Source organism: Anser brachyrhynchus (assembly GCF_964034855.1).
Source record: "Anser brachyrhynchus genome assembly, chromosome: 1".
NCBI lineage: Eukaryota > Metazoa > Chordata > Aves > Anseriformes > Anatidae > Anser > Anser brachyrhynchus.
This window is the reverse complement of record NC_137694.1, coordinates 191,573,004-191,585,648: the sequence shown is the minus strand read 5'-3', so window position 1 is coordinate 191,585,648 and position 12,645 is coordinate 191,573,004. Positions and strand designations below refer to the sequence as shown.

At 41.9% G+C, this 12,645-nt stretch overlaps 1 protein-coding gene across 2 annotated transcripts in view; it reads right to left on the bottom strand.

Moving 5' to 3' along the window:
* The window catches only part of MIPEP (mitochondrial intermediate peptidase), a 75,707-nt gene extending 64,940 nt beyond the window's left edge, over positions 1 to 10,767 (bottom strand). Inside the window, exons 1-6 of one of the 2 annotated variants that reach the window (XM_080577325.1) lie at positions 10,408 to 10,767; positions 8,532 to 8,705; positions 7,024 to 7,112; positions 4,162 to 4,248; positions 2,964 to 3,027; positions 965 to 1,147 (exon numbers count right to left, since the gene is read on the bottom strand). In XM_080577325.1, the coding sequence (XP_080433451.1) occupies positions 965 to 1,147; positions 2,964 to 3,027; positions 4,162 to 4,248; positions 7,024 to 7,112; positions 8,532 to 8,705; positions 10,408 to 10,602 (792 nt within the window). In that variant the 5' untranslated portion in view covers positions 10,603 to 10,767. The remainder of the gene's footprint in view (positions 1 to 964; positions 1,148 to 2,963; positions 3,028 to 4,161; positions 4,249 to 7,023; positions 7,113 to 8,531; positions 8,706 to 10,407) is intronic. The other variant, XM_080577324.1, reaches the window with a different exon arrangement.
* Between the last annotated feature and the right edge of the window lie 1,878 nt (positions 10,768 to 12,645).

Genomic DNA, 12,645 nt, shown 5'->3' with positions numbered 1-12,645 from the left:
TCATTTCCACAAGTCACTGGTGTTCTTCCCTGGTCTTCACAGCCTGTCAGGGACATCAAGCCTTCCAAGGACACCGAGCCAGTTCTCTCTGAACCCTTGGATGCTGCCCATCTGACCCCAAGGATTTGTGCAGGTTGAGTTCTCTCAAGTCATCCCAAACTGGGTCCTCATCTGCAGCTAGCTGTTCTTCTCTTTGAACTCTTTCAGTAAGTACGGAGGCCTGGAAGACCTTGTTGGTGAACACTGAGGCAAAGAAAGCAATTCGCATCTCAGCCTTATCCGTGTCTGCTGTAACTAAGTCACCTTACTCAGTACTAAGTCACCTTGTTCAGCCTGTTAGTACTAAAGCAGCAGTAGATGCTCTTCTTGTTTTTGATGTCCGTTACAACTCTCTACCCTAGTTGAACTTTGGTCTTCCTAATACCATCCCTACATGTACAGGCAGTGTTTCTAAATTGCTCCCTTGTGCCTTGTACCTGCTTCCACCTCCTGTCTGCTGCCTTTTGGAGATGAAGCTCTGTCATGACTTCCCTGCTGGCTGAGCCTGGCTCCTGATAAGTCTGCCTGGCTTTCTACATATCAGCACAAGCTGATACTGGGTATCTGAGTATCATTTTGTGCTTGGATCTTTAAAGAACTGACAGATTTCCTGAGCTCCTTTACCCTTCACAGCTGCACCCCATGGGATCCCACCTCCCACTTTACTGAATAAGCTGAAATACGTTTGCCTGAAATCCAGGGTCTGAATTCTGCCTCTCTTCTTCCTTAATCCATTCAGGAACTTCACCTCCACTATTTCATAGCTGCCATAACCGCAGCTGTCATTGATTACTGTGTTCTAAAGCAGTTCTTCCTTGTTAGTCATAACATCACAGTCATAAACCATATGCATTTGCCTGAGTAACAATTAAAAAAGCTGATATGCACTACTGAGTATGCCAAAGCAGATTTGGGAAGTACTCACCAGATCATCAGGACAGTCAGCGTGCAGACCAGCGACTTGCAAGTAATTGCCCTCCGCTGTAAAATTATACCGAATATGCTCTGGCAAAATGTGCTTGTCAATCTTATTGGGAAGGTGAGTTCCTGTCAGAAATTCATTACATAAATCCAATATTCTGATGTTGAGGTTGACTGCTTTTTTACGCTGTAAGAAAAATAAAGTACAAAATGCATAATATCTTCAGATACAGTTCAAACAGGACTCAAAAGTTTCCAAAATCTTAACCTTCCCAGAAATTATGCAGAAAATACTACATTTATGATTAGACCTACAGCATCAACAAAATCCTAAGGCACAGCAGAAGTCAACAAGAGAAAGATCAGATACATAATTTCATACAAAAGTGAAATTTAAAAGAAAATGCCTATGTTTCAGCAGAAAAAAAACATATAGTGGAGTTTAGGTAGAATTTACTTAGGCTTTGCTAACTACCTGATAAGCGCTTAGAAAACTACACCTGATCTGATTGCTATGTAAAATATCAAGGAGAAAAAAAGAAGCATCATCAAGAGGGATAAATCCTACCAGCATCCCGAATAAATCTAAGTAGATACAGATTTACAGTTCTCTTGTTACTGTTTGTATTGCAGTATTTTCTGCAGACCACAAGGCATTTACGTTATTTCAACCTTTCCCCGAGGAATTTGTGATTTAGTGTTTTAACAGCATCAGCACAGTATTTCACACATTTATCCCTGCTATCAGATACTTCACTTGCTTCCGTGAACTGGCTTGTGTTAGTAGAGTATGCTCTCTATGGCCTGTGGGTTCATAGCTCAAAAGAAAAGGTGGAAGGTATAGACACAACATACTTGGTAAAGTGAAAAGAATGACAAAAGCTGCGGACCTGTCCTCCCATTCCATTTTTACTCTTTAAGATACGTCTTTTAAATTTTATTTTAAAAAGCAGAAATTATTTGCAACAGAAAAAGTAAATTTCAACTTATGAAGGGATTCTACAGTCTGAAATGAGAGTGAAAAGAAACACTGAGCAAAAGTAATAGAAGAAGAAAAAGTGGAAGAGGCAGGGGAAGAAGAGGAAAATATGCAAGAACAAAGGGCAAGTGAAATTGCAACTGAAGGGGGATAAAGCAGCACAGAGACAATTGTCACAGTAAAAAAAAAAGACAAATCAGAAACAAAATCCAGAGTACAGGTTTCAGAGTTGTTCGTGGTACAACGTAATTGTAAGGAAAATATTCTAGAAGCACATTCAGTTCGTAAATCACCATCACAACAATGCTTTTTAGAGTAACTTCACCGCATAAATCTGGTAAAAGAGTCTTTGTACAGACCTTTTTTGAGGGCATACCTCAAATAAATAAGGTATTAATTTACACAGGGACATGAGCTATGAACAGACACCCAACAGAGCATCCATACCACAAATCACAGTGAAAGCTGCTAGTTTTGGCAAATCCATCATTCACTACTGCAAAAAACATGTAAAAGCTCCAAGAGAAATAATCAGACCATGCCCAGACATTCAAATGTGCATTAAATTTGCAACTTCTAGTTATGTTAGCTCTGGCTACCACACACCTGATTCCTTCTAAAATACTCTACTTGATTAACCTGTCATCAGAGTGCACGAGGTTTTGCATTTCGCCCTCTGTAAATGAGCTGCTCAGACAGCTAAGCACTTATTAGAAATATCTGATGCAGACACCAATCAAAGGACGCATGTTCCCAAGTCTTGCTTATAACTTTCCTCAACAGAGAAAGGAATGGTAAGGGCCAAACTGGAAAGAACAGCCAACTAACATGTAAAACGACATTAAAAAACACTATAAAAGTGACTCAAAATAGACAAAATTCACTACTTTTGAGAAGACAAAATTCCACGGAGGACAGTGTGAATCTTGGATCAAATTGGCCCAGATTCATGCCCTGCAGATTTCATTACCCGGTCTTTGATTGTCAAGCAAATTTCTATTCACATATTGTAGCAAAAAATTACCTTTTCTTCATCCAAATGAATGCCACTGATCTCAAAATCAAACATAAAAAGTTCTGCCACTCGCCTAAAAATACAGTAAATCCCTGTTAAAACAGCCTCATTTGGTAAGCATAATTTCTTCACATCTTTTACCTTTAGTAGTTATGTTTGATGTCTTTTACAGAGAATACAATTATTTATTCCACTGTTATGAGTATTTTTATTACGGACACAGATCTCCTATGTTTTAGGCCCTTAATAGTTTACTCAGTGACAGGACTTTTCTTTTGTAGCTATTTCAGTCATCCACATTAAAAATATTTTTCAAAAATAATTCTACAACATTAATATAGATGGTTAAACAATTTGTGCAAATTACCTTTTTAATTTTATACTTCATTTATTCTAAATAATCAGAAAATGACCTCTTCAAAACTACCATCTTTAATTATTGGGAAAGAAGGTGAAGAAAATAACTTACTCTTAAGATGGGCAAACATTAAGCTTGTCTAATCATGTCAGGGAAAAATTAATTCAAAAGCATAACCGAATAAACAGCTAATAAAACATTTTACAGCAATCATGATGTATGATTTAAGTAAATATTCTGATAATCTGATTGACAATCTGATTTTGTAAGATAAAAAATTCCTCTTGCAACTCATAAGTTCCAGGAATAAACACATTCTTATTTTTTCCTGAAGTATCAATGATGGTACTATGTATTACAAATTTTCTAGTGGGCTCTAGACCAAATCTAAAAATGAAGAATTACACCTGATATTCTCAAGCTGAATAAAGCCCACTGATTTCAGTTTACTCAAACTGAAATCAAGTTATTTAAGTCTGTTCCCTATTTTTATTGTTAAACACTTTGACATATACACCACAGAAGAGCACTACATTTTCAACAAACTGGACTGGTATTATAGAAAATCTTAAATTCTTTAATTCTTTTTTTTTTTTTTTTGTGAAGATCTCAGTAATGCAGTTTAAATATATCTTGTGCTCTACAGTCACAGAGACATCCTCCAGGACTGCAGAACTAGAAACTTCCTAACTCATGTACAGGTGATTTAGTAGTGACCAATAAATTTGTCACAGAGATACGGTATGCTTTCCACTTGTATAAATTAAGTGGATAAAACACAAACTACTAGCTCAGGAAGGAATGATATATACTATCTAAACATCTAAGTCTATGAACATTAGCAAGTACCTGGTTTCTGGATCTAGGGAATTCATAACAACTTCATCAGCTAGCAGCTGTCTCAAACTCTGGCACAGTTCAACATCTGTATTTAATCTGGAAAGACAAAGTAAAAGAATCATACATAAGCAACAAAAAACATTTTGGTCTCTTGATATTACCCATTCAAAGTCAGATCTTAACAAAATTAAAAACCAAAAACTGTATTTTCAAAATGTTTTCTAGTTCACAACGACACTGAAAAAGTATAAAATTAACATACAAAGTATGTGTGGACAAACTGGCATGGAAACAGATCTTGTGCTTCTGATAGGAAAATCCTTCTGGATGGCATTTTGTGGCAAATACAAGCAAGTCTGGCAGCTTGTTTTCTACACGCAATGATAACCATGGTCAGAGCATGAAAGTGTGAGAACTGTTTTCTATCCTTATTTTGAAACCTGTGCCCAAGCCTGCCATCAGGTGAACTTTCTGGCTGCCACTGAAGTAGACTGAGAGCTTACCATCCTGGAACATTTCCAGCTGCTCACTGTTCCTGTGCCAGAGTACTACTTCCATCAGATTGCTGGCTGGTTTACTACAAGCAGGTATCCTGACCTTGATTACTAGGTCAGAATCGCAGTGGGGAATGAAGGATATGCACATCAGCAAACCCACAGAAATCAGCAGCCCTCAGCCTGTCTGCCCTAAGCACTAACTTCTTAAATCGGTTGAGGTGCAGGAAGCTTCTGCACCCCCATTTGTGAAACGAACCTGGTTAATTGCCAATACCCGATTCAGATACAAAAGACACCACTGCATCATGCCTGTACTTCCAAAAAAGCTCTTGTAACGAAGGTGCTAAATAAGAACATATGAAAAAAGCACACTGGGTCAGACCAAAGGGCCTTCTAGCCCAGCACTCCGTCAAAAAGCAGCCAAATGCAGACACCTACAGAAGAGACCGAGACTCTCTGAGACTCTAACAGCCCCACATCCTTCTTGTGCTGGGGGCCCCAGCCCTGGACGCAGCACTCCAGGTGGGGCCTCACAAGGGCAGAGCAGAGGGGCACAATCCCCTCCCTCCACCCGCTGCCCACCCCTCTGTTGGTGCAGCCCAGGACGCAGTTGGCCTTCTGGGCTGCAGGCACGCACTGCTGGCTCGTGTCGAGCCTTTCATCCACCAGAACCCCCAAGACCTCTGCAGGGATGCCCTCAGTGAGTTCTTCTCCCAGTCTGTGCTCCTGTCTGGGATTGCCCCAATCCAGGTGCAGCACCTTGCACTTGGACTTGCTGAACCTCATTAGGTTCACATGGGCCCACCTCTCAGGCTTGTCCAGGTCCCTCTGGATGGCATCCCTTCCTTCTGGTGTATCGACTGCACCACTCAGCTTGGTGTCATCTGCAGCTCGCTGAGGGTGCACTCGATCCCACTGTCTATATTAAACAGCACTGGTCCCAGCATAGATCCCTGAGGGAAACCACTCGTCACCAGCCTCCATTTGGACGTGGTGGGGCCATCCAGCCAATTCCTTACCCACTGAATGGTCCACCCATCAAGTCCATCTCTCTCCAATTTTGAGATCAGGATGTCATGTGAGACCGTGTCAAATGCCTTGCAGAAGTCCAGGTAGATGACATTGGTCGGTCTTCCCTTGTCAACTGATGCAGTCACTCCATCACAGAAGGCCACGAGACTGGCCAGGCATGGTTTGCTCTTGGTGAAGCCATGCTGGCTGTCTCGGATCACCTCCTTGTCCTGCATCTGCCTTGGCATTGCTTCCAGGAGGATCTGTTCCGTGATCTTGCCAGGCACAGAGGTGAGGCTCACCAGTCTGTAGTTCCCTGGATCCTCCTTTCTACCCTTTTTAAAACTGGGAGTGCTGTTTGCCTTTTTCCAGTCACCAGGGACTTCACCTGACTGCCAGGACTTTTCAGCTATGATGGAGAGAGGCTTGGCAAATGAAAACTCAGCAATAGCTAGTTCTGAACTTTTACAATAACTTATGCATCTTGTTTCATATAAATTTTGAATATTTTCTCCTTTTAGCCAATTTTAAATTGGAAGTAGCATTTGGATATTCAAGTCATATTGTTATAGATGGTGTGCTCAACCTAAGTCTTAAAAAATCCAGTTGCAAGTGAAAGGTTTCCCAAACACAATGGCAAAACTAAAGCAACAGTTTTGTTCAAATTACATCTCAGAATTCTTTTTAGCCTTTTCAGTCAGAAAGCTTACCAAACTGATGTGCTGCTGGATCAGAGGTAACTTCCAGAAGTTAGATTTTGAGATATTTAAAAAAAAAAAGAAAAGAAAAGAAGCAAAGGTCCAGAAGCAGGGCCAAACTTCAAACACAGAAGATTTTAAGAATAAGTTCTATGAAATGGACTTTTAAAAGATAACACACACCAGGGTAGACCAGGTATATATCACAGCCCCAGAGAGTCACATCCCCAAACGCTCCATTTAATGGGGCTTGTCCTTTCCCCGTTCACATATCCCACTCACAGGCTGAAATTCAAAGGTTCAACAAACCAGGAGGAAAAGTGTTGTGATATACAACTGCTTAAATCTTAAAAACAAATTAGGATTTTGTACATATGCTTTACAACAGCTAGCTAAGTGCCATGAGTCTTAGAAAAATGTAATTTTAAGACTTTGACAAGTTTCAGTGACATGGAGTCAGTTGATAACCTAAACTCTGTTCTGAAGGTAAAATGAAACTGAAGTAGAATAACCTTTTACTAGATACTGTAATGAAACTAAATCCTTGATTATCTGTAACAGCACGATTGACACTTTGTTTCGTACATATTTTTTTGATCCCTGTTACCACAGATACAGCAAATTTTAAAATTGCATATGGCAATAGCAAAACAAAGAAAACGTACTTCTCTACCATAGTACCAATGTTCCTGCAAGCTTCTTCAGCGGCCTCTCTGAATGCAAAGTCAGGATGGGCAATTTTCACAAAATCGGCCTGACAGAGTAAAAGGAAGAAAACAGTGAGGCAAAGAGACAAATTAAAATCTTTAATTATAAACACAGTTGCACTGAAGTAGTTCTATTTACATGAATGTTTATTTATACCATTCTGTGCAATCTATTTGTATAATTTGCATATTTTTTCTCAAAAATAAAGTTTATTGGAGAACAGTGCTGACAACTTTTAAACCAGATGGAGAACATTTCTTTCCAAAAAAATATCTTTAATCGATGTACTTCTTAAAACTGTGTGTACCTTAGAGTCCTTCCAACACGGAAATACTGCAAAGGCTTTAAATGTTATTAAAAAAAATTAAATCTAAACTTCACAGATATGAATTAGCACACCACCAAATGTGGTTAAAGGGTTTGTTTTCAAACTCTTTTTACTCTTACATATAGACCATCAAGTTATGCTCTGAGGTTATTAGCTAGTAAGAAGAAATGGTCTTAAAGAGAAAAACCTAAGGTCTTTTTGGATTCAAAATAGGTATTTTGTTTCACTCCTGTTGATCCTCATTTTTAATAAGTCTCTGAATACTTAGCGGAGTTCAGAAGGCTGGAAGGACACTAAAAAGGCTGGCTATAGGCTTCCATGAGTGCTGACATGAATTCAAGGCAAGTAGAGGTTCTGGCATTCAAACGATAAACAATTAAAGATTAGGAATACATTGAAGTCATTCAACATGATTTTACAGAAAGTGCATGAAACATTTTTTTGTTGTTGTTTAATAGAACAATTGCAGTCTGATTGAAAAGGTAACCTTAGGAATGTAATACACGTAAGAGTTTCACTTCTTAGGGCAAGATTGCCTGCTTAAAATCCTGTATAGTAGTGACAGAGTAGGTGCTGAATGGCCAATCTCAAAAATCCTGCCAACTGAGAACCATTTCCAAATTGCTTCTAGATAAAGCTCTACAAGGATAGGCCATCTTTGAACATGTAAATCTGAAAGTAGCATATAGGAGGAACCAAACTAATTTTAACTCAGCAAACCGATACAAAACTATGACCATTAACTCTGACATCAGTGTCTGAGTTAGATATTGATAGATTAAGAGGAAACAGTCATAGTCCATATTAAAAAATAAGAGACAAAAGAGAACTAGTGACTTGGCAGAGTGTGTAAGTACTTTCAGGAAGAAAAAGTGCCTGGCACAAAAGAGATCTTGAATATTAAAAAAAAAAAAAAAGAAGAAGAAGAAACAAGATTTGAAAACTGAAACCACGCAGAGAAATTCAGATATGAAAACCAACAGCAAAAATTTCAGTGAGCTATTTATTAACAACTGATTTCTGTATGATGGTTGGGTCTGCTCTCTTCAGATGAAGAGTGATTCTTTTCTAAAAGATATGTTATGCCAGTCAGTTTAAAAGAAATTGCTTAAAGTAGTAATTAAAAATGTAACTTACCAAGTCTGCTACCCTGCACAAGGCATCTGAAAGCTGATCAAAGATCTTTACGATCTCAGGTCCAGGTGGTGTTGAACATGCCTTCTGGACTAGCTGTTCGGATTCTTGCAACGCTTTGTCCTGTGCTTCTTGAAATCCTTCTGGACAACTCAGTTCTGGAACACCAAACAGACCCTGCAGCGCAGAACCCAATGGAAACACATTACTATCACTTTCCTTAATTTCTGTCCCTCTGTTTCAGTACAAAATTTTCACTGTGAAATTTTACCAGAATGACCCTACCTATAGTGGCACTTCCCTAAGTGCCACTTCCACAACTGTCCTTGTAGAGCGAATAGCCACATTAGTTAACATCCACCAAAGACACTGGCATCACATATAAACATCTTCATTTCCCAGCATCACTCACCAGAGCACAACATCACTGGAATTCCTATAGCCAGGATTCTTCTCAGCAAGTGGTAAGACTTCAGCACCAAATCCTGAGAAATTTCTCCTGTTCCACCCCATAATCTGCTATATTGTCCTTTTTTCATGCCATGTTTTTTTTTTGCCTTGCTTCCAAAGCACAGGCACAAGACAAATTATAGGAAGTCTATTTACATTCTAAAATTAGAGAAAAACATCCTTCTGAAGCAAAGAGACTTATCCAGGAGTGTGAAGAGTAAAGAGAGTCTCAGAGCAGTGAATGACTTGACCAGCTGCTGTGGATATTCACCAGCGGAACAGTGATCTTGGGCTCATGAAATAAGCCTCAAGTACTGGAACCAGATCTCAAAGAACTGACAAGCAACAACTCAAGAATATTATGATATAAACAGTTTTGTTCCTGAAGTTCTTACCAAGCCTTAAACAGACTGACTGAGTGTGGCTTTGGCAGGGCAGCCATGGAAAGCTGTTATGTTCTGCATTTGTAGAAGAGACTTTAAAAGGTCCTCCTGCAGATCACACAAAATTGCTAACACTACCTGCTGGAAAAGTACCACGATACAGACCTACAGCAGCAAATAAATATATATATATTTAATAAACCAAAAAGCAGCTCTGCAAGTAATACGCTCCCTTTGCAAATGCCCAACCACAATAGGTGCATCTCCTTACCTGTTAATTAAAGCAGCTAACAGTACAAGGTAGATGATTTCATACAACATCCATCTCTTCCCAAATTTAACCTCAGCATCTAAAAATCCTAATCTGGATTTGAACATCTGTGGGCCTTTACAACGCGCCTTCTGTAAACTCCTTGTTATAGCAGCCGGTTACAGGTGTGCAAGTACTTTACAAGTTTTCAGTGGAAAAGCTATGAATTGACTGGTTGTCTGTCAAAGTGCATGTCCTGAAGCAAAAGCATCATCTCGGATGTATTTGGGACATTCCCAGGTGCTTTGTCCTATTCTGCCACTGCTGCTAATGCTGACAATTTGACAGCAAGTTCCTCATCCCAGGAAGAGACTCCAGTTCCCTCAGTTCCCAGTGAGATGCCCTCAAATGCCAGAAGGCAAAGAAGGCCATATTTCAGAGCCCTGATTTCAACCACACACTGCACAAATACGTATTCCGTAGAATCACAGAATCATTAAGGTTGGAAAAGCCCTCCAAGATCACCTGGTCCAACCATCCCCCTACCACCAATGTCACCCACTAAACCATGCTCCTAAGCACTAGGCATTTCCCCTCGGATGTGCCCACACTTCCCCCGGCTCCCTGCCCTCCCCACCACCCAGGAGCCGGAGCAGAGTCACAAACCCCATTCAGGAACCCGGCCGCGTTACGAGCAACTAATCCCTGACGACCCAAGCTGGGGCTGCACAACTCAACCTCCCCGCAGCCGGAGCCAGCCCGTCCCCCCTCAGCTCGGGCGCTGCCCGCCGCTCACCGTCTCCCTGCCCGGCGCGCTGCCGCGCTGCTGCTTGGCATCGAAGGCGGCACCCACGGGGCTCCAGCTGGTGCTGACGGCCCGGAGCCCCGGCCACAGCCCCGGCCCCGGCCCCGGCCCTGGTCCCACCGCCCGGCCCCGCAGCGCAACGCCCCGCAGCGCAAGGCCGAACGCCCGGCGGTAGCCGGCCAGCATGGCGGAGCGGCCCGGTGCCAGCCCCGCCGGCAGGCCGAGGTGGCTCGGAGGGCGGCCGCCTGCAGGCCGCGATCTCTGCGGCGGGGAGGGAGACGAGCGGCGCCGGGGAGGCCGGGAGCAGGGCGGCAGCGCCGCCTCCCCTCAGCCCGCCGGGCCCGCCGCTGCCTCCCCGCGGCCGCTCGTGAGGAGGAGCCGGGCTCCGGACGGTGTCCCCCCACGGCCCGCCCGCCATTGCCCTGGGTGGCACCGGGCCTTGAAAGTCTGCGGTTATCTTAGCAGTTTAAGTCATAATAGTTTCTTACAAGAACAGAAATTCCTCATAAATAAGTGTATTTGAAAGCATTTTTTTAGTCTAGATGTTTCTGTGACGCAAACTTACAGCCTGTGGCTTACCAGAAAAATCACCCCTTATCGAAAAACTCACATAACCCTTTCCTCTCCTTCATAATAGTGCAACTGGCATGAAAGGGCTGAAGCATGAGTGTGCAGCCGTCCTTCCTGAAACAAACTCATCTTACTGTGTTCATTTTAAGTTTATAATCCAAACTCTAAGCTCAGCGACGTTATGGAGACTTGTCCACTTTTCCTTGCCTCCTGGTAGTGTTAGAGATTATCAGAAGTTAGAGCTCAGTGTTTTGCACTGCATTTACACCGAATTTTGTCACACTGACTGTGAAATTGGTTTCAGTCAGTTGGCTTCTCTGCTTTATCCTCTTCTGAAGGTAGTAAGTGAGTTTTAACAGCATCTTTTGTTGTATTTTTGCGTTTTAGGACAAGAGGAGGGGAAAACCTGAGGAAAACAAACAAACAAAACCACAGAAATTAAAGCTTATTATTCCTTTGGGATAATGTGTTTTGCACCTGCTAATTCTAAATTATAGTAGCATCATGCTGTATTTTTGCACTGGCATTTAATGTCTGCCCCATGCCAGAAAATCCACGTGGCATTTCCATCTATTATGCCATTTTGCTGTTTCAGACCTTCAGCTGCACAGAGTGCAAAGAACCATATTTAAAGGTTGTATTTAACATCCTGCTCAGCTGCAACAAAATTCATCCGTTACAAAGAACAAGCAGGCTGTGTGGAGGTATCAGACGATGCTCATTCTAAGTTTAAAAAAATACTATTTTTGGATGCAAACTAACCAAGTTACAAGTCTACCTGTGCTTACCACTTGGAAAGATATAAACTGGCTTGGAGGTAACTACTGTTTAATATTTATACAATATGGCAGGGGTCTACCTAATTCCAGAACTTGAAAATGTATCTTTTATTTTGTCCCACTTTCTTTTGAAACAGTTCTCCTTCAGGACTGGTGTATGTACTGCTGTAAATTACCAAACCAGTAATGCATCAAGCCCAGCCCTGCAGACCCTGAAGAGCTGCCCTCTCCTGCCCAGAAGCCAATCACAAAAAACAATTGCACCATAGTAAAAAATTTCTTCCTAATATCTAACCTAAACCTACCCTCTCTTGGTTCAAAACCATTATCCCTTGTTCTATTACTACATTCGCTGATAAAGGATCCCTCCCCATCTTTCCCATAGACCCTATTAGGTACTGGAAGGCCGTGCTATAAGTTCTCTTTATAGGCTTCTCTTCTCCAGGCTGAATAACCCCAACTCCCTCCGCCTGTCCTCAGTAGGAGAGGTGCTTCAGCCCTCTCATCATCTCTGGACTCGCTCCAACAGGTTCCTGTCCTTCTTGTGCTGGGGGCCCCAGAGCCAAACACAGTGCTCTGGGTGGGGTCTCGCAAGAGCAGAGTAGAGGGGGAGAATCCCCTTCCTCACCCTGCAGGCCAAGGTGCTTTTGATGCAGCCCCGATAGTGTTGGCTTTCTGGGCTGCAAGTGCACATTGCTGGCTGATACTCGTTTTTTCATCCACCAGTACCCCCAAGTCCATCTCTGCAGGGCAGTAAAACAAACAAACAAACAAAACCCTCTTACAAAAATCTCTACCTTGTCCCATCTTTCCCTGCAGTCCTAGATCTCCTGTTTAGCTCTTGGAATACCTCCCTTGATGAATTCAATTCTCCACTGAA